General features: G+C 55.5%; 1 protein-coding gene across 1 annotated transcript in view; it reads left to right on the top strand.

The window, feature by feature from the left end:
• LOC136964545 (RIMS-binding protein 2-like) overlaps nucleotides 1-17,976 on the top strand; it is a 25,118-nt gene extending 7,142 nt beyond the window's left edge. The window contains 23 exon segments of the mRNA XM_067258703.1: nucleotides 885-1,083; nucleotides 2,175-2,323; nucleotides 2,453-2,532; nucleotides 2,714-2,823; nucleotides 4,366-5,175; nucleotides 5,436-5,459; nucleotides 6,380-6,531; nucleotides 7,391-7,616; nucleotides 7,619-7,947; nucleotides 7,949-7,984; nucleotides 7,986-8,036; nucleotides 8,038-8,121; nucleotides 8,501-8,653; nucleotides 8,862-9,008; nucleotides 9,818-9,920; nucleotides 11,863-12,032; nucleotides 12,630-12,802; nucleotides 13,419-13,536; nucleotides 13,665-13,736; nucleotides 15,432-15,588; nucleotides 15,726-15,835; nucleotides 16,038-16,181; nucleotides 17,764-17,976. Coding sequence (XP_067114804.1) covers nucleotides 885-1,083; nucleotides 2,175-2,323; nucleotides 2,453-2,532; nucleotides 2,714-2,823; nucleotides 4,366-5,175; nucleotides 5,436-5,459; nucleotides 6,380-6,531; nucleotides 7,391-7,616; nucleotides 7,619-7,947; nucleotides 7,949-7,984; nucleotides 7,986-8,036; nucleotides 8,038-8,121; nucleotides 8,501-8,653; nucleotides 8,862-9,008; nucleotides 9,818-9,920; nucleotides 11,863-12,032; nucleotides 12,630-12,802; nucleotides 13,419-13,536; nucleotides 13,665-13,736; nucleotides 15,432-15,588; nucleotides 15,726-15,835; nucleotides 16,038-16,181; nucleotides 17,764-17,976 — 3,810 coding nt within the window.
• Nucleotides 17,977-20,818: the final 2,842 nt, after the last annotated feature.

The raw sequence follows: 20,818 nt of genomic DNA, 5'->3' as shown, positions 1-20,818 counted from the left end.
GTGTGTGTGTCCTACAGTGTGATGTATCTTGAGTTGCCGTCCGTTTCCGTTCGCCTTTGTTCAATGCCATTTTGGTGTGTGTGTGTTTCTTTTGTGTCTGAGCAGACCCACGAAGACAGAATGCAGGTATTTATGTTTTCAACTCCCAAGTGTTGCCATCCTCCCCACCCCCTCCCCCCCCCCCCCCGTCACCTGCTACAACACCTCCCTATCAGCTTCTTCCGATGCCCTTCGCCAGTTCCCTCATACCAAACCAGACCAAAGCAATGGATCCCCGATGGCTTCTAATTCATCCTTGGTTATCCCATCTCAGCACAATATTTCTGCTGAGCTTCCGCTCGGTAGATTTACCGTTGGACTGAACCAACTTTTCCCGTGGCTAAAGACGATCGGACCTTGGTTTGTTTTATCTCCCGTGAAGCAGGCCAGGGTGTGAGAGCCTCCTAGCTTTCGAAAGAATCCTCGATGCCAGTTGCCCAAAAGCCCTCGAATCTCGGTGGAGAGCTTGTCAGATAATGTCTTTAATGTACATGCTTTCATAAGCCTCTTAACTCTTCTCACTGCCCCGCTTTGTTATCAGAGAGTAGCAGTGTTGTGCTTTCCTCCACATGCTTTGATTAGACTGCTGAGTTTTTTGATAGGAGGTAGCTAGAAATGGCCCTTCAGAGATGCCATGTTGTAATTGGTTCTGCCTGTGATCTGCTAATTAATTATTCGCAACAGAAGGCATAACTTGAGGAACGTAGAAACATGCTAACCCATATCGCTTTGAACGATATCCCTTTTCTAAGGCTCTGGAGATCGAGGTTGACCTTGACATCGCTCTCTCTCTCTTTCCTCCCTTTCCTTCTCTCCTCCATTTTGTCCATGTCTGTCCTGAAAAGGTCAAGGTTCGTGACCTGGAGCAGAAATGCAGGTCACAGAGTGAACAGTTCAGCCTGCTGTCCCAAGATCTGCTGACTTTCCGCCTGGAGGCTGACCCTGTGGATTTCCCTGATCCCGACTCCAAATCCCACAATCCCCTGTCCCCGGAAAATAAACTATCCCGCATCCTCAACGGACTCGCCACCCAATCAGGAAAAGGTGGGTGATTCTGTCGTGAAATGTTGTTGACAGGTGATATAGCCTACTTGCGATTTAAACTATTTTTGAATACAATTTTTGGCATGCAGGTATTGACTTGCACCTTGTTTGTCTGCCTGGACTGTGATTACATTTATGAAGGCTGCTATGGATGATCTTGGATTACTGTTGCTTCAATGTATATCCATGTGCTCCGTGCTGTACCACAAATTACCTTGCGGTGGACATGAACGTTTTTCTAAATCGAATCCCAGCCTCGCTGACGTGCGTCGCATGAAGATGCTCCCAGTCAAACAGTCATTAGGCTCGGGTCATTAATTAAAAGCCTCAATCATTTAATCCTGTCAAAACAGTGACCTTTGATAGAAGCTTGCAGGGGGTTGCACAGTGGGGGGGGTGCAGCTCAGAGGTCAGGAAGGGATCTCGCCGGCTCAATCCATGGGTGGGTGACGTCAAGAAGTATACCATGTTAAGGAATCTTCTCGTTCTTCCCAAGGTGATTGGGTTCAGACCAGACCAGTCGGGGAAGGGAAATGGCAAAAGCGCTGTTTATTCGCGATCAATACCAGCGCTCATTGATCAGAGGCTTGATATGACATTTGTTAATGAGAGCCAACACATTAGTATGCTAACCCCCGCCTAGAGCATCTGGCAGAGCGGGCGGAAACAGCCACATCAGCAAAGCAGAACAGCGGAGCTCTATATCTCCCATCCATCTCCCTGTTCTGCTGCGGAAAAGACCCAAAGAAGAAACGCTACTGTAAGCCTCATGGCACAAAGAGATGAATTCGCGTGTTCCAGGCCTGGTCATTGTTCTCTATTTGGAATTCCACCAGGATTCACTCCAGATCCGATACTTTCATGCTATCCCGTTTCCTAACCCTCTCTTCTGGGAGGCGATTCTCTCAGCAGCAGAGACGAATGTATTGCAGATATGTTGCAGAGGAGTGCTGGCTGGGGGCAGTGCTGTAAAGAGTGTTTTGCTGTGTGCTCCGGTAACAGGAAATCAATAGCTGTGCCATGAGCAGAGACTGGAAGCAGGGGGGAATGACAGATGCTTTGTATTTGGTGTGGGAATCAATGTTTCCCAGGCGATGAGAGCTCGACAAACACTCCGCTGATATCCGAGTTCCTCCGCCCACTCCAGACCGGCGACAGAGACAGGCTGAGGCTGCTGTCCATCAAGCCCAGCGTCCCGACCGGCCGGCCCGCCAGCCCACGCCGGACCCCTCCCTCAGAGGTGAGTCCCGCCTCCAACACGAACCGCGTAGATGTGCGCGGCGCGCCGCCGTAGGATGACTGGAGATACGTCTCTTTGAACGGGATGTGTTCAACCGGGGAAAGCTGTTTTCTCTCTCGGTTGTTCCAGATGGAGGATGAGGTGAGCCCGGCGCCCAGGTCCAAGCCTCGCTACACAGGCCAGGTCCGTCTCTGCACTGCCCGCTACAGGTAAGAACTCCTCCTGGGGCACCGACCCAAGACAGAGAGCCCCCCCTCTGTGTCCACTTCCAGACTAGAATCACACCCGTCCATTTCTGAGTCAGTCTTTTATCCTAAGAGTCTAATCCAGATCATAGCGGTCACAGGTCTCAGAGTCAACTCACACAGACTTTCTTCCCACTTCCTGCAGTTATAATCCCTACGATGGACCAAACGAGCACCCGGAGGCAGAGCTCCCCCTGGTGGCGGGGAAGTACCTGTACGTGTACGGGACGATGGACGACGACGGCTTCTACCAAGGTGAGCGCCGGGTCGCGCGCGCGCGAGAGCCCGCGTCTCCCACGCCCGCATTAGCATCAGTAGCAACAGACTAGCACTCGGCGGCTAATCTCATTAGCATTATGAAGGCTTTGCCGTCCGCCGCTGAACTAATCCCGCTGGCGTCCCCCCGGGCCCCCGGACTTCAGCGGTCTGAGTCATCGCGCTCGGATTGGGAGTGTGCCTAGCGCCTGCAGCAGGCTGGGTGTTTGCCGTGGGAATACCGCGGGCTCAGAGCAAGCTGTTGTCAAGATGTAGCCTGAGCCTCCTTAGCTTGAATGCTAATCCGAGCTGTGGCGCTGCTTAATCATCAACACGTCCCACCCCCCCCGTCCCCCGTCCCCCCTGGGCAGAAGCATGTTGCGGTGAAGGGCAGGATGACCTGGATTTCTTGCGGTCCACAACCACTGTCCCGTCACCGTGCCGAACACCTGCGAGCCAGGAGGTGTTTGATACTGTCTGTTTGTGGGGAAAAAAACAGCAGTTAGTTCTTCCTGGAAATGGCACGAGGCGGTCAACATGGCAGTCGCTCTTCTTCCTGTTGTTGCGCGTGTTACCTCAGGGAGGACATCTGCGGGGTCTCTCTTCCCTCGCAGGCTGGGGGGGGGGGGGGGGGGGGGGGGGGGGGGGGGGGGGGGGCTGTGCGTGTGCGTGCTGGGGAGGGGGAAGGGGGGGGGCACTAATCACGCACGTTATAGAATCACCAGGGCTCAAGCATTAATTTTTTTTCTTTTTTTCACTAATGAGCCGATGCTATTTATAGGCCGTGTTCACATTTGCAGCAGGCATCATGAAAGGCTTCTGTGGCGCGGGGCCCTCTGGAGAGCACTGCTGTGACTGGGGTCTTCACCGTGCGGCTGCTTGGAGCACCACAGGGGGGGGGGGGGGGGGTGGGGGGGTCATGGAAGGTGTCTCTGTGTCTGACAGAATCATCACTTCCACTTCCTGTTTACTTGTGTGTGGGATGAGACTGACTCTTTAAGATTTTGAATTGGGAAATATGTAAAAAGTAAAAAGGCGCCTGCGATGTTGGTGCCCGTTTTCCTGTTCGAATGGCTGGAAACGTGGAAGATTTTGTTGTGGTGGTGTTTTGATAGTATCCTTTGCTGTGATGCATGTCGACTTGATCCTTCATCTGTTGTTTACTCGATGCTTTGGTATCCAGCTGCTCTCTTTATATATCTGTCTGTCTGTCTGTCTCTCTCTCTCTCTCTCTCTCTCTCTCTCTCTCTCTCTCTCTCTCTCTCTCTCTCTCTCTCTCTCTCTCTCTCTATGTCTCTCTCTCTCTCTCTATGTCTGTCTCTATCTCTCTCTGTGTCTCTCTCTCTCTCTCTTTCTCTCTGTCTCTCTCTCTCTCTGTCTGTCTGTATCTCTCTCTCTGTGTGTGTCTCTCTCTCTCTCTCTCTCTTTTTCTCTCTGTGTCTCTCTCTCTCTCTCTCTCTCTCTCTCTCTCTCTCTCTCTCTCTCTCTCTCTCTGTCTGTCTCTATCTCTCTATCTCTCACTCTCTCACTCTCTCTCTCCAGGCGAGCTGCTGGACGGACAGCGAGGGCTGGTCCCCTCCAACTTTGTGGAGTTTGTCCAGGACAAGGAGAAACCTCCTCTCCTGCCACAGGAGGGCGGGGACGACCTGGGTCCGCTGGACCGCGCCACGCTGAGCTCGACAGGGGTGGACGGCGGCGGGGCCCCTCAGGGGGGCCCCTCCCACCCCCTGGGCTCCTGCAGCAACGGCACGGGGCCCCTGGACGCCGAGGACCTGGCCGACGACCCGGTGCCCTACCCCCGCCGGATCACCCTGATCAAGCAGCTGGCCCGCAGCGTCATCGTGGCGTGGGAGCCCCCGCTGGCGCGCCCGGGCTGGGGCAAGGCGAGCGGCTACAACGTGCTGGTGGACGGCGAGCTCCGCGCCACCGTGCCGTACGGGAGCCGGACCAAGTCGCTCCTGGAGAAGCTGGACCTGGACGGCTGCGTGCACCGCGTGTCGGTCCAGTGCGTGGGCGAGCGGGGGCCGTCGGACGCGCTGCGCTGCACGCTGCTGGTGGGCGCCAACGTGGTGGTGGCGCCGTGCGGCCTGCGCGTCGACGACATCCAGCGCGACACGGCCGAGCTCTCCTGGCTGCCCAGCAACAGCAACTACGGCCACACGGTGTTCCTGGACGGCGCGGAGCACGCCGTGGCCAAGCCGGGGAGGTACAGGCTGAGGTTCGTCAACCTGAAGGCCATGACGGTGTACAAGGTGAGGGTGGTGGCCAGGCCCCACCAGGTGCCGTGGCAGCTGCCCCTGGAGCAGCGGGAGAAGAAGGACGCCGGGGTGGAGTTCTGCACCCAGGCAGCAGGTACAGCCTGAGGGGGGCGTCTGTGGCACGCAGCCTCCTGTAGGATAGCCTCTATGTTTTTGTACTGTACGCATGTTCGATGCTGTTAAAAAAAATAACTGATTAGCGGTCAATGTCGACTGTACATGTGGGTTAGTCTTCAATGTAGTCTCATCCAGAAGTCGTGTTGTGTTGCTGGTTGGAGACACGCTAGCCAGTGTTTGACCTCAGGTGAGAGGGCCGTGCCTGACCCTTCCCTGTGTCTGTTGTGTTTTGACCAGGTCCAGGACCATATTGCAGAACAGGTCAGAATAAAGACCACGTTTTTGGTCCCTGAAAAGCAATGACTGAGACACTGATTGGCATGGACTGCTCACCACTCACTTTTCAAATGTAACCCATAGACGACCGTACTTAGAGTTAGCGGGTTAGCGGTAGCTCGCTAACTGTTCCGGCTGTTTCCATGCTGTTGTAAAGCTGCCATCGTAACGTTCACCCTCCCTGACCCCTGAGATGTCCCTGCCGTATCCGTGGGCATCTCTCTTTCTGCTTGACTTCAGTCCAGCCAAGTCCTCCCTGCATGGTGTAGCCGGCTAATGAACCAGGAGAGAACATGCTGTGCTTCACTCTCCCCCCCCCCCCCTGCCCCCCCTCCCCCCAACTGCACAAGCTCCCACACGTACACGCATGGACACACACGCGCGCCCGTGGGCCTGCGTTGTTACGTTTCGTGTTTTTTGTTCCTTTCCTCCCTCGCGACGACAGAACACAGCGAGCGACGGGACAGTCCAAACGAGCACGTTCGCTCGAACGGCTCGTAGCTCGCCGGGTGAAATAAGAGCCCCTCGGTTGGGATTCGAAAGTTAAGCACGCTCGACGGGAAATATTCACAGCATGGCAACAACAACCAAAAACGGAATTTCCTCATTAGAAACATTCACATCCCATCTGTGATGGAGTGGTGTACTGCATGCTGTGTATATTGTAATGACCTGAGCCCCTTTGCGTCACACATCTCTTCAGAGATGCTTTGACCAGTCATTGGTCATGGGCGTAGCATCCAAGACCTCTTTTAAATTGTATCTGGTGAATGCCTCACTCCCTTCCCTCCCGTATGTGTTTGTGCGTTCGTGCCCTCGTGAAACCCTACCTTGTGGATGACGTTTTTTTTTTCCTCTTCTGACGCCCCCCTCCCCCCTCCCCCCCCCCCCCCCCCCCCCACCAGGGCCCCCCAACCCCCCGCAGGAGGTCCAGGTGCATTGTGGGCAGGCGCCGGGGGTGCTGCAGGTGCACTGGAAGCCCCCCGTCCTCTCGCCGACCGGCACGTCCAACGGCGCCAACGTCATCGGCTACGCCGTCTGCACCAAAGGACAGAGGGTGAGCTCTTTGGGGGGCGCGCCGCGGCAACCCGTGGTCACGTGACGGAGGAACTAGGCGCTACGATGCTTCGGAATGTACACTTTCGAAAGAAAACAGGTCAGGGTTATCGATCCGGCAGGCACTGCAGGACAGGTGAGGGGGGGGGGGGGGGGGGTGTGCTTTGTGGGCGCTGAGGGAAGACGCGACGGAACGCTAGGTCTGTTGAAGACCATGCGCTAATAGGTGAGGTCAGCTGGAGTTTGTGTGCTGTGGTGTGTATGATGCATACCCCGCTGACAAACTGCCAGTAATGAGAGTAGGGAGATACTGTGTGAGGGAGAGAGGGAGAGAGAGAGAGAGAGAGGGAGAGAGGGGAATCACAAAGCGTGCAGGAGCATGTGTCTGTGCTAATGTGTCATCATGGTGTTACGTCACAAGCGGCCTCGGAGTTCTCCAGCGCCCTCTAGCGGCCTCCCGCGGTCACTGCAAGCCTCTGGCTCTCACGACCACGGAGAGCTGCTGAAAACCTTGAAAGCCCTCTAGCTCCCTCTGCTGGGGAACAGGATGCATCACAACCCTTTTCTGACAGTTATCTTCTGTTACGTTCGGGTTGGTGGTAATGGTTATAATGTGTACGTGTGTGTGTGTGTGTGTGTGTGTATGTGTGTGTGTGTGTGTGTGTGTGTGTGTGTGTGTGTGTGTGTGTGTATGTGTGTGTGTGTGTGTGTATGTATGTGTGTGTGTGTGTGTGTGTGTATGTGTGTGTGTGTGTATGTGTGTGTGTGTGTGTGTGTGTGTGTGTGTGTGTGTGTGTGTGTGTGTGTGTGTGTATGTGTGTGTGCGTGTGTGTGTGTGTGTGTGTGTGTGTGTGTGTCAGATAGCAGAGGTGTTGTACCCCCTGGCAGACTACGTGGCGGTGGAGCTGACCAGGATCCAGTGTCTGGAGGCCAGGGAGGTGATCGTCAGGACGTTGTCAGCACAAGGAGAATCCCAGGACTCGCACGTCGCCGCCATTCCAAACAACCTCCTGGTGCCCCTCCACCCCCCCGGCCCCCCCCAGCCGCCCCCGCCCCACCCCCACGCCCCGCCCCACCTCCCCTCCCCCACCTCCCCCAGCCGCCCCCGCCTCACCCCCAGCCGCTGCCCCCGCCCCACGGGCAGCCTCTCCCGCCTCACCCCCAGCCCCAGCCTCACCTCCAGCCTCGCCCCCCGCGCCCCGGCCTCCCCCAGCCCCTGCATCTCCAACCCCACCCGGGCCACCCCTCGGCGCCCCAGCCCCAGCACCGCCTCCCCCTGCTGCCCCACCCGCACCCTCACCCCGTGCCCCACAGACCCGTCAGTGCCAGAGACTTGGAAGTAGCCAAAGAGCAGGCGGCGGCTCACCGCGGGGGGGGCCAGCCCTGGGACCCCTGCCGCTCGCCCTCCGGCCAGGCGCCCGCCACCCCCCGTGCACGGCCACACCCTGGAGGCCCCCCCCGTCGGCCAACCGGCGCTCCCCGTCGCCCCAGCGCATCTTGCCCCAGCCCCCGGGGGACCCTCATCCCCGACACGGTGGCCAAGGCCATCGCCCGGGAGGCAGCACAGAGGGTGGCTGCAGAGAGTGGCAGAGTGAGCTGACGATCTGCCTTTTAGGATCATAACAGAGATCTAATCATTACTTGCTGTGTGGAGAGAGGATGGCCGGCTGGCTGGCTGGCTGGCCGGCTAGCTGGCTAGCTGGCTGGGTGGCTGGCTGGCTTGCTAGCTGGCTAGCTGGCTAGTTGGCTGGGTGGCTGGCTGGCTGGCTGGCTAGCTGGCTGGCTAGCTGGCTAGTTGGCTGGGTGGCTGGCTGGCTGGCTGGCTGGCTGGCTGGCTAGCTAGCTGGCTGGCTGGAGGGATGGATCGACTGATGGATGAATAGATGTGTCCCTCATTCGTAAACACAGGGGATTGTACTGGGGTGTACTAATCTGAGATATGACCCCAGCTCTGCCATGTGCTCTCCCAGATGGACAGGAGAGATATGTACCCCGAGCAGGACCAGACATACCAGCAGAGACACTCAGACGAGGAGGAGGAGGATGAGGAAGGGTATGAGCGCGGCCGCAGGAAAGGGGCCTCCGTGGATGAGTTCCTCCGGGGCTCGGAGCTGGGCCGGCCGGTGAGTGAGCTGGGCCAGAAACCTGCAACCTCTCACTGCTACCTCTTACCTCCTTTGGAATGGAATGTCTAGACTCACGCTGACTGTGTGTTTGTCTGGGGTCCTTCCTGTTTGTGTGTGTACGTGTGTGTGTATGTACCCCTGTGTGTGTGTTTCTACCCCTGTGTGTGTGTGTGTGTGTATGTACCCCTGTGTGTGTGTGTATCAGGCTCACCACAGCCACAGTGAGGAGTACCACAGCGAGAGCAGCCGTGGCTCTGACCTGTCTGACATCATGGAGGAGGACGAGGAGGAGCTCTACTCTGAGATGCAGCTGGAGGAGGGGAGGAGACGCAGCTCCCACCACGCGCTCAAGGTACGCCTCCACCACGCCCCGCCTCCACCACGACATGCCTCCACCACGCCCAGCCTCCACCACGACACGCCTCCACCACGCCTCCACCACGCCACGCCTCCACCACGACACGCCTCAACGACACGCCTCCACCACGCCCCGCCTCCACCACGCCTCCACCACGCCTCCACCACGCCACGCCTCCACCACGACACGCCTCAACGACACGCCTCCACCACGCCCCGCCTCCACCACGCCTCCACCACGCCTCCACCACGACACGCCTCCACCACGCCTCCACCACGCCTCCACCACGCCACGCCTCCACCACGCCCCGCCTCCACCACGCCACGCCTCCACCACGCCCCGCCTCCACCACGCCACGCCTCCACCACGCCCCGTGTTCACCACGCCCCGCCTCCACCACGCCCCGCCTCCACCACGCCCCGCCTCCACCACGCGTCCACCGTGCCTCCACCACGCCCCGCCTCCACCATGCCCCGCCTACACCACGCCACGCCTCCACCACGCCCCACCTCCACCACGCCACGCCTACACCACGCGCCGCCTCCACCACGCCACGCCTCCACCACACCTCCACCCCGCCCCACCTCCAACACGCCACGCCCTCCACCACGCCCCGCCTCCACCACGCCTACACCACGCCTCCTGCTGTTTCGATTCAAACATCGAAGGGGAACCATATCGATGGATGGACACAAACACACAGACACGCACGCACACATGTACTCTCACGTACACCTTCTCTTTGTTATTGAGAGAGGGCATGTTTGCAGGATGTTCATGTGACTGTGTGTGTGTGTTTTCAGATGAACGCTTCCTCCGGGGGCAGAATAGACCGGGAGACAGGAAGGAGGGTGCCCCACGGCGGTCCCCAACCCCAGAGACGACCCCTCATGGTCCCCTCCATTGGTCAGTACAGTCACCTGACCCAGGAGGGGGTTACTCTGGGAGTTTGAGTGTTTAATCCCCCTCCCCCCTGCTTAAATGCCCTCGTAGATGTAGTACCTTACTGTCCAATCCTCCATGAGCTTCTCTGTGTGGACTGATCACCCCCCTGTGTCTGAATCATGTCCATGCCTTGACTCCACTCTCAGCTTACAGAGATGCCTCCCGCCTGGGTCAGCCAATAGTAAATGTCGAGATCCGAGCGGCAGGTAGACCAGTGAAAGCGCGCGCACACACAGAGCCACACACTAGAGGGCGACGCTGCAGTTCGCCTGCGTTCTCCCATCGTACGGCTAGCCGCAGTACTTTGTCACGGGCCCGTCGCCGGGGCCCAGACCCTGTATGTAGAGCGCAGAGTGAGGATTTTTTTTAACCCCCCCTCCCCTCCTCCCCCCCTCCCTCTCCCCCCCCCCCCCCCTCTCCTCCCGCCTCCGATGTTGGTGTTCCCTGTAGAGATCACCACAGAGGGTAACAGTGAGGGGAACCTCTCTCCCATCAACGAGGATCATGTTTACTGTGGCAGGGTAGCCCGCCACAGGACGGGCCCGACCCGCCGCCACGTGGCCGCCAGGCCCCCCCATGGTACGTGTCGCGGGGGCGTACGCCCCCCCCCCCCCATCCACCCACCCCTCCCCTCGCTCCACCAAAAGCACGGCCGACGCCGCAAGCGCTGGCGGACGCCGGCGTGGGGCCCGGCATGGCCTGACCCACCAGTGACCCCCCCCCCTTTTGACAGACGCACCGCATGACCCACAATGCACTGCACCCAAAAGGTGGAGGCCCGAGGCGGGCCGTGTCCAGGACGGCAGATGAGATGACTTGACTGACGGCTGCTCAGAGAATGCTCCCCCCCCCCCTGCACTGAACTCCATCAGAAGCCTGCTGAACCCCCCCCCCCTCCCTCCTCCCTCCTCCCCCCTCTGAATCTAACCCCGCCCACCACTCTCTCACCGGGTTCATGCATGACTGTCCGTTCCAAGTCAGGAGTGTTGAGGTGCATAACAGTAACACTGTAAAACTCAACGAACAACTTACGGTACGACTCTCACGGGGATGTAGTCTGTGCAGGAAGACTGCTGGGTAGATTCCATGGTAACCTACACAGTGCATCACAACACTGACGCTTTTAGAACATCCGAGTAGCCAGAAAGAACGTTCTGGTCTTCCCTCAGCACAGAACAGCAATACTGTCCCTGTCCCCCCAATACTACTACTAATAATAAGAATTGTAATTGTTTAGCGTGCATGGTTATCACCGAGTCCAGTCTGGGTGCTTGTTTTCCCCTGTGGTGCTGTGTGTCAACATGTCTCCTCCCATATCTGCCTTCCCACTCATCCATACGGGCAGTGGAGTATGTACTTACATACTGTCTTCCTCATAGCGAGATGCACATGGCTCTCTAGCACACTGAGCTCTTGACTGAAGCGTACCCGGTCCTCGATCCCGAATGGACACAGGTTTGTCTTGTTGCGCTGACCAAGCACCAAACTGGGACACCCCGCAGTCCGACCCCAGAGCGATGCATGCCGGGAGAAGGAATGAAGCAAGCCGACGTGGGGGGTCGGATGCGATCTGCTCCATCCCTAACCCTACACCGCATGGTTGGGTGGACATGGGTGCCGAGCTGGTCGGTGTCTGGCCGTGCTGTGAGGTGGCCCGTGTACGTGAGCATGTTTAACCCCCCCCCCCCCACGGTGCACCAAGCGATGCTCCGTGTCTCCGCGCCATCGCTCTGCACGCCGGCCGTGTTCTGCCGTGCTGTCGGGACGCCTCACGTCAGAGGAGTTTTGAGGACCACAAGCGCTAGGCCGTGGGCCTTTCGCCACTGTCGTCGCCCCCCCCCCCCCCCCCCCCCGGTGGACGTGGGACTGAGAGGGTCGTGTTTGTGTCTCTGCGTACCTCCAGACGGCTACCGGGACAGGGAACGACGCTCGCCGCCCTACTACGACGAGTCGGAGGCCGAGGAGTCTTTTCGGGTGTTCGTGGCGCTGTTCGACTACGACCCGCTGTCCATGTCGCCCAATCCGGACGCGGCGGATGAGGAGCTGCCTTTCAAAGAGAGCCAGATCATCCGAGTGGGTCCCTTTCTCTCTCTCGCACACGCACATTATTCCCGTCATATATACGGTATCGAGCAGTGTGGTCTGCGTTTAAAGGTTTTTTTTTGTTGGCGGGCCGAGCTTCTCCATATTTCACTGCCTTCCTCTCTGACTCGTTTTTCTTCCTTATTTTCTTCTTCCTCCCTCTCCCTTCCTCATCCCTCTCCCTTCCTCATCCCTCTTCATTATCCCTCTCCCTTCTTCATCCCTCTTCCTCATCCCTCTCCCTTCCTCATCCCTCTTCCTCATCCCTCTCCCTTCCTCATCCCTCTTCCTCATCCTTCTCCCTTCTTCATCCCTCTTCCTCATCCTTCTCACTTCTTCATCCCTCTTCCTCATCCCTCTCCCTTCCTCATCCCTCTTCCTCATCCTTCTCCCTTCCTCATCCCTCTTCCTCATCCCTCTCCTTCCTCATCCCTCTTCCTCATCCCTCTTCCTCATCCCTCTCCCTTCCTCATTCCTCTTCCTCAAACCTCTCCCTTCCTCATCCCTGTTCTTCATCCCTCTTCCTCATCCCTCTCCCTTCCTCATCCCTCTCCCTCCCTCATCCCTCGCGCTCCTCGTCCGGCCCAGGTGTACGGGGACAAGGACACGGACGGCTTCTACCACGGCGAGGTGAGGGGCAGGATGGGCCTCATCCCCTGCAACATGGTGTCGGAGATCCGGGCCGAGGACGACGAGACCATGGACCAGCTCATCAAGCAGGGCTTCCTCCCTCTCAACACTCCCGTGGACAGAATAGGTCAGCTTCCCCGCGCTTGGTGTGTGTGTGTGTGTGTTTGTGTGCGAGAGTGAGAGACAGACAGAGACTGAGAGAGAGGTGCTGGTATAGGTACAGTTTATTTTTGTGCGAGAGAGAGAGAGAGAGAGAGAGAGAGATCCTGAGATATGTACTGTATGTCTGTGTGTCTCACTGTGTACCCCCCCCCCCCTTAGCAGGAGGACACTGACATCCACACTCTGTCTCCCTCTCTGTCTCTCCACCTGTCTCTCCACCTGTCTCTCCACCTGTCTCTCCACCTGTCTCCCTCCCTGTCTCTCCACCTGTCTCTCCACCTGTCTCTCCACCTGTCTCTCCACCTGTCTCCCTCCCTGTCTCTCCACCTGTCTCTCCACCTGTCTCTCCACCTGTCTCCCTCCCTGTCTCTCCACCTGTCTCTCCACCTGTCTCTCCACCTGTCTCCCTCCCTGTCTCTCCACCTGTCTCTCCACCTGTCTCCCTCCCTGTCTCTCCACCTGTCTCTCCACCTGTCTCCCTCCCTGTCTCTCCACCTGTCTCTCCACCTGTCTCCCTCCCTGTCTCTCCACCTGTCTCTCCACCTGTCTCCCTCCCTGTCTCTCCACCTGTCTCTCCCCCACTCCGCCTGTTCCGCTCACAGAACAGAGCAGGCGAGGCCTCCGCAGGGACCAGGCCACCAGGAGGATGGTGGCCCTCTACGACTACGACCCCAGAGAGAGCTCTCCCAACGTGGATGTGGAGGTAGCCCCCTCACCCCCCTCAGACCCACCCTCTCACCCCACACACCACTTTTCAGGTGCACACCAGACACACACACACACACACACAGCCAGTTGCAAAGATCCACAGTGCGACCTGGTTCCTCGTAGGCGGAGCTGACCTTCTGTGCCGGGGATATTATGGCTGTGTTCGGAGACATCGATGAAGACGGGTTCTACTATGTGAGTAGGATGCGAGGCTCTATGAGGCAGGAGTGTGATGGCAGCTGTCTGGAGAGAGAAGTTCTGCTTTAGTCGCACCGGGAAACCTTGACTCCCTGCACTCAGAGTGGACTCCGATTGGCCGATCACGTTCCTCACCCTCTGTCTCACCCCTTGTCCGTTTCGCCCTCTCGTCTCTCCTCTCTCACACCTCCTCTCCTCTCTCACACCTCCTCTCCTCTCTCACACCTCCTCTCCTCTCTCACCCCCTCCTCTCCTCTCTCACACCTCCTCTCCTCTCTCACACCTCCTCTCCTCTCTCACACCCTCCTCTCCTCTCTCACACCCTCCTCTCCTCTCTCACACCTCCTCTCCTCTCTCACACCTCCTCTCCTCTCTCACACCTCCTCTCCTCTCTCACACCCTCCTCTCCTCTCTCACACCTCCTCTCCTCTCTCACCCCCTCCTCTCCTCTCTCACACCTCCTCTCCTCTCTCACACCTCCTCTCCTGTCTCACCCCCTCCTCTCCTCTCTCACCCCATCCTCTCCTCTCTCACACGTCCTCTCCTCTCTCACCCCCTCCTCTCCTCTCTCACACCTCCTCTCCTCTCTCACCCCCCCTCCTCTCCTCTCTCACCCCCTCCTCTCCTCTCTCACCCCCTCCTCTCCTCTCTCACCCCCTCCTCTCCTCTCTCACACCTCCTCTCTCCTCTCTCCCCCCCTCCCGTCTCCTCTCTCACCCCCTCCTTTCCTCTCTCAACACCTCCTCTCCTCTCTCACACCTCCTCTTTCTTCTCTCCCCCCCTCCCGTCTCCTCTCTCACCCCCTCCTCTCCTCTCTCACACCTCCTCTCCTCTCTCACCCCCTCCTCTCCTCTCTCACCCCATCCTCTCCTCTCTCACACCTCCTCTCCTCTCTCACCCCCTCCTCTCCTCTCTCACACCTCCTTCTCCTCTCTCACCCCCTCCTCTCCTCTCTCACCCCCTCCTCTCCTCTCTCACCCCCTCCTCTCCTCTCTCACACCTCCTCTCCTCTCTCACCCCCTCCTCTCCTCTCTCACCCCATCCTCTCCTCTCTCACACCTCCTCTCCTCTCTCACCCCCTCCTCTCCTCTCTCACACCTCCTTTCTCCTCTCTCACCCCCTCCTCTCCTCTCTCACCCCCTCCTCTCCTCTCTCACCCCCTCCTCTCCTCTCTCACCCCCTCCTCTCCTCTCTCACACCTCCTCTCCTCTCTCACCCCCTCCTCTCCTCTCTCACCCCCTCCTCTCATCTCTCACACCTCCTCTCTCCTCTCTCCCCCCCTCCCGTCTCCTCTCTCACCCCCTCCTCTCCTCTCTCACCCCCTCCTCTCCTCTCTCAACACCTCCTCTCCTCTCTCACACCTCCTCTCTCCTCTCTCCCCCCCTCCTCTCTCCTCTCTCACACCTCCTCTCTCCTCTCTCCCCCCCTCCCGTCTCCTCTCTCACCCCCTCCTCTCCTCTCTCACCCCCTCCTCTCCTCTCTCAACACCTCCTCTCCTCTCTCACACCTCCTCTCTCCTCTCTCCCCCCCTCCCGTCTCCTCTCTCACACCTCCTCTCCTCTCTCACCCCCTCCTCTCCTCTCTCACCCCCTCCTCTCCTCTCTCACCCCCTCCTCTCCTCTCTCACCCCTCCTCTCCTCTCTCACACCTCCTCTCTCCTCTCTCCCCCCCTCCCGTCTCCTCTCTCTCCAGGGGGAGATCAACGGGCACCGTGGCCTGGTGCCCTCCAACTTCCTGGAAGAAGTGCCTGACGACGTGGAGGTGTACCTGACGGACACGCCGTCCCGCTACCCGCAGGACGAGCCGGCCGCCACGCGGGCCGCGGCCGCCACCGCCCGAGGCAAAACGGGTACACCCTCGCCGCTCTCAGCGCTAGGCGCCCCCCCCCCGTCTGTCCATCCCTCCTCCATGCCTCTCTCTCTCTCTTCCTCCGCCTGCCGTCTGTGTTCCGTACCGTGTGTGTGTGTGTTTGCCCGTGCGTGACAGTGGTGACTTTGGCCAACCCGACCCTACGCCACCACCCCCCGCCACCCCCCCCCGCCCCCCAGCCCACCCTAACCCCCACCCCACCCCCCTCGTGGAGAAGGGGCCCAAACGTAAGACAGTCCGACCTTTCTGGCTTTAAGAAAGGAAGAAGCAAAGCCTGAAGTGGACAGAGGTTGACCTGGTGACTGGGTCAGCTCGGGGCCAGCCCCTTAATGACGGAACTAAACAGAGAGGATGCTTAAGACGACGACACCAAAAAGTTTCAGTCGTTCCTCCCAGGAACAATCCGGCAAACCCCTTGTCGCACTGCAGCACAGAGAGCAAAACGCTGATATTGTGTACGAGTGCTTTTACCAGCGCCTCATTTTTACCACGGGGTCCCCCCTCCGCCCCCGCCCCCGCCCCCCGCCCCCGCCCCCCGCCCTACAGAAAGACAAGACGCGAGGAGGCTCTAGGGTGAAGGAGATTGCGATGCATGCCTTTTTCAAAAGTTCAATTGATACCTTTTATATACTAGTCAATACTTTATTGGCTCTTGATCTCCAGACAGAGGCTTTGGTTCTTTGTTTTGTATACTGCAACACCTAAAGATCTATTTTTCAGGCCCGATGCTAATGTATAGATATGCCATGTTTGATCTAATACCAGGCAAACCAAAATCCACAATGACACGTCCCTGCTGTATTGAAAACAATGGAACAATAAAAAGGAAAAATTGAATATGAAACCAATTTTCATTCGCAATCTGTGTTCATGTGTTGTTGTTTTTTTTTGTCGTCGTCGTTGACGTGTTGTTGTTTTTATTTTTAGCTGCCATAGTAGCGGTGTGGGCTTTCTATGTACCAAAATGACAACATCACCACATCTGACTTCCTTTCCTCCCTCACCCGCTTGGCAAACCCAAAACACTCAGAAGAAGATTGTTCATTTCACGTCATAAACGGCTCTGTCTGCCTCGTACAGTAAGTCAGCAACTGTAGATACCAAACCCAGCTCTAATGCACACGACTATTTCAATACTCAACTTTTTCATGTCTTTTTATTTTTTATTTTATTTTATCAGTGACCTTGCCTTCTATAGTCAATTCTGGAGTTTGTCGTTTTCTTGTTCCTATTGGAAAATCTCAAAGTCTTGAAGTAAAAACCCAATTAATTTGAAAGCTAAGTTCACTATCTTGTCTTTGGAAAGCCTGGAATGTGCTTCCAGAGCTCCAGAGCAAGTCCTAGCCTCTGGCTAGGACTTGGGCGGGACATCCTCTCCCGCCAGCCTATTAGACAGGGGTGTGGTATCTACAGTCGTGTGTCCCTGAGTGTCGTGTTGGACCGTGTGCTCTCCTCACAGTGGATTGACCAATCAGACTCTGTTGTGCCCATGTGATGCCGTGCTGTACTGTGTGTTCGATGGCTTCTTCCTTGTTCGTGTTCGTACTCGATGTGTGTGACGACCCCCCCCCCTCGATACACACATACACGCATGCACACATTCCTCTCCTCGCACACCGAAGGACAGACAACACAACGTGTTTCGAGTTGAAAATGTGAGGATTCCTTTCTGCATTCACTCACTTTAATTACATTAAAGTGAAGAAATACACCTCCTATACTCCCTTTGAAACCACAGTGAAACCCAACAGAAAAGTCAAACTGATATTGAATAACCATCTGGTCCTTTTTGGCGCTTGTGTGACGTCTCAAGGTCAACACGCAAGGGAAAAGCAGACTAATTACAAGTCGAATGTAATTACACTTTTAGAAATGGCAATATGCCATACAAACGTATTCCCTTGAAATGCTTATGCAACTCCTATTTAGACTCTCGTTGAGCCCCTAACTCATTTCCGTCCATGGGTTTAAGACCCTCCTGTTCATAACGAACGTAGAGGCAGACGAGGACAGCTGAGGAAAACAAATAGCTTTAGGACTTAGGCCACAGCACAGCCCTTCATGTTTTTTTAACAAACTGCCACCCCACTCCCCCCCCCCCCCCCCCCCCCAACCACCTCCACCACCTCCTCTTCTCCCCGGCATCTCTCCTCAGGCGACCACAGAAACCCCCGAGAGCACCGCCCCGCCCGTCCGTGCACCGTCCCCCGTCACTCGGCCCCTCCTCCCAGGCACCATGAGGCCCCTCAGCCCCACCAGGGGGCCCCGGGCCCCACACGAGTCCACAGAGTCCCTGAACACCAGGAAGAAGAAGGGGCTTCTCTCCAAAGGCAAGAAGCTTCTCAAGAAACTGTCGCCTGTGAAATAACAACAGGCACCATGGACGCAGGATCCAGTAGGTGTTGAACACACGCAATCAGATCGACCGGCCCCCGAAAGCAACACAGCTACATAAAGCGTGCGCCCATGTACACAGGACGATGTGAGCCCTAATCGAATATATATTCCGAGACAGAACACTCATGTTCTAATGATCGATGCACTGGCTTACATACACATCCATTTACTGAGTGCCAAAATGCGAGAATCCAGCTCCACTTATAACTGTGACGTGTTTTGAACCTTGAAAGGAAGAGATCTAGTTCAAACTAGGATTTTCATGACGTGTTTTTTTTCCCGCCGTTTCCTTTCATGAGAGTAAATAGAACGGGCTTCCGGTGAGCGCTTTCTAAAGCGGAAGACCCACAACGGAATACTCATTTTGTAACGACTATCATTTCGACATGGTTCACATGGCAACCGTGCCGGTGACACAACACAGACGGCTCGCAGAAACACCCCGTCGCAGAAAACACCCCGTCACAGAAACACCCAGTCCTTGCGGTAGATAGACGTCTGCGCCAGGGGATCGTGTTCCTGCGCGGAAGGAAAGGATGAAAAACGACACACTGTTAATGATGGCATTTCGCTTGCGATGCCGGCTGCTAACACACAGGTCTTATTCAGTGCAATATCCAGAGAGAGGGGGGGTGGGGGGGGCGATCGAAGAGACAGGTTGAGCTCTGCAATCACAGGTAGGATAAAGATGAATATTGACAAACTTGCAGAGTTGGGCTCCAGGCGTAGAGGAGTTGTTAAAGAGAGGGATCTACACCGGGCAAGACCGTTTTAACCATTGCAGTGGCCTTCCTCGACAACAAAAAAACTATATGAGCATGACATTCCTATTTTTTCTATGGTCAACAAGGTTGTTTTTCCAGTGACAACAGTCTTTGCCAAGAACCCAGGTGCATCTCAGTAGTCTCGTGAAACAACAACAACAAAATAATAACTGAGAGTGATGTTCCTCGTCGTTGCTGTCATGAAAGGCCTAGTTCAAGACAACCTTCTGTGTTTGCCTTCCTTTTTGCACAAAGGTGTGTGTCGTGTTTCAGAGAATGACAATTACGTGGTACCGTGTACGTGTGTGTGTGTGTGTGTGTGCGCGCGCGCACGTGTGCTGTGTGTGCGTACGATGTGCATATTCATGTCTGTGCATCCTTCAAAAGAAATAAAAAAAAAAAGATGAAAAAAAAACAAGGAAGAGGACATGTAGTTGCAAGTCATGTGATCTAGTGGTGTGCTGCTGACTTCATTGCTGGCGTAACGTTTTGTTTGGGTTGTCTGGAGAGGGCGCTGTCATCCCCCACCTATCAACACCCCTCAATAAAGATGTCTTGGTGTGCCCTCCAGTCCTGCACAGTTTCCTTGTTTACATCATCTATACACTCGTGGACCTCGTGATTCATTTGATTTGGGGACTCATAGGAGACAGGAGGACCTGTTTGCTGGACGTACAACCTTTGAACCTGGTAGTGACGTGGGCCCAGGAGCCAAAGGAAGCAAAGGAACACATTCAGCCTGTTCTAACAACGCTGAGGAGCTGAAGGCTGTCAGCTTTTCTGTTTTCTTCTGCCATTTCCAAACAGCTTTTAAAGTCCCGTTTCAACCCCCATATTCACGTCGTTCTTTGTTTATATAACCCACGGTGTACAGCCTCAGCACATCACACTATTACTGATGTGGACGTTTGTCAGTGGGATTCTACAACATCAAAGATTACAGGGTTTTTCTGTAGATGCTTTTTTCTTTCTGTAAAAAAAGAGAAGCACTGACATGATTTAAAGGAATGTACGAATCGTTCGGTTGGCAATAGTTTACATGTTATAATTTGTCTGATGTCTGGTCATGCATCTGTGTGCGCATACGTTTGTTTTGCGAAGCTGAAATGAGGTGTTTATAGGTCTTAATAACAAATTATTCATTTGTGAATGCGTGCGGTGTTTCTGGTGTTCCTTTTTGTACTTCAGCCCATTTGTAGATAATTTCTAAATGTTTCTACTTGATTTTCAGACGGCCTTTTTCAGTGCTTTGAGATTTCTTCCTGTAAACAGCAAGCATTCCCCATGGTGTCCTCAAACTCCAACGTTTCTGTCCTTGGTTATGTGCTTGCTCTGTGAATCAAAGAGAAAAAAAGAGAAATCGCTGGACAATAATTATGGTGATCTAATACTGTGTGGGTGTGCATGTGCAAAATACTTTTTTTTTTAAATCAAAATAAATTTGATATTTTGTAGAGAGTGTGTTGGATTGTGTCTGTATGATACGCTACAGAACATTTTGAGAACAAGAATAACTAACTTAGCATTAAACAACAAGAAACAGTGGCACTGTTATTCCAATCAGTCTCACAAGCCTAACTGCTGTACTATTCCTGAGATTGACAGATACTGCCTGGATCTTAGTACATTTTGATATCCACAAGGGGGCAGTAGTGATCCTCTCCCAACATAGTACCGCACTGATATTAGTTTAGATTAGATTCAACTTCATTATCATTGTGCACAGTTCGAGTACAGACTCAATGAACTGTAGTTAGCGAACAGTAATAGCTTATAAACTGAGGTATAAAGTGCAAACAAAGTTAACAGCTATAGGGAATTGGAAGAACAAGATATTAGAGAAAACGACTTTACATCGCAGAGAAATTGTGAATGGTAAAGCAATCCATAAGTAAGAGATACACAATAAACATTTGGTCTTTCTAAAGTGTCTCACTTAAAAAACGAACTTACCATAAAAGTTTTTGTCATATAACAACCGTGAAGAAACAAATAGTAACCCCTAAACAAGCAAGAGCTTCTCTGAAGACCCCTTGGTTCTAGGCAGAG

The sequence above is a fragment of the Osmerus mordax genome, chromosome 20 (genome assembly GCF_038355195.1).
Source record: "Osmerus mordax isolate fOsmMor3 chromosome 20, fOsmMor3.pri, whole genome shotgun sequence".
NCBI lineage: Eukaryota > Metazoa > Chordata > Actinopteri > Osmeriformes > Osmeridae > Osmerus > Osmerus mordax.
The sequence above is the reverse complement of the archived record's forward strand: the minus strand, read 5'-3'. Positions and strand labels throughout refer to the sequence as shown.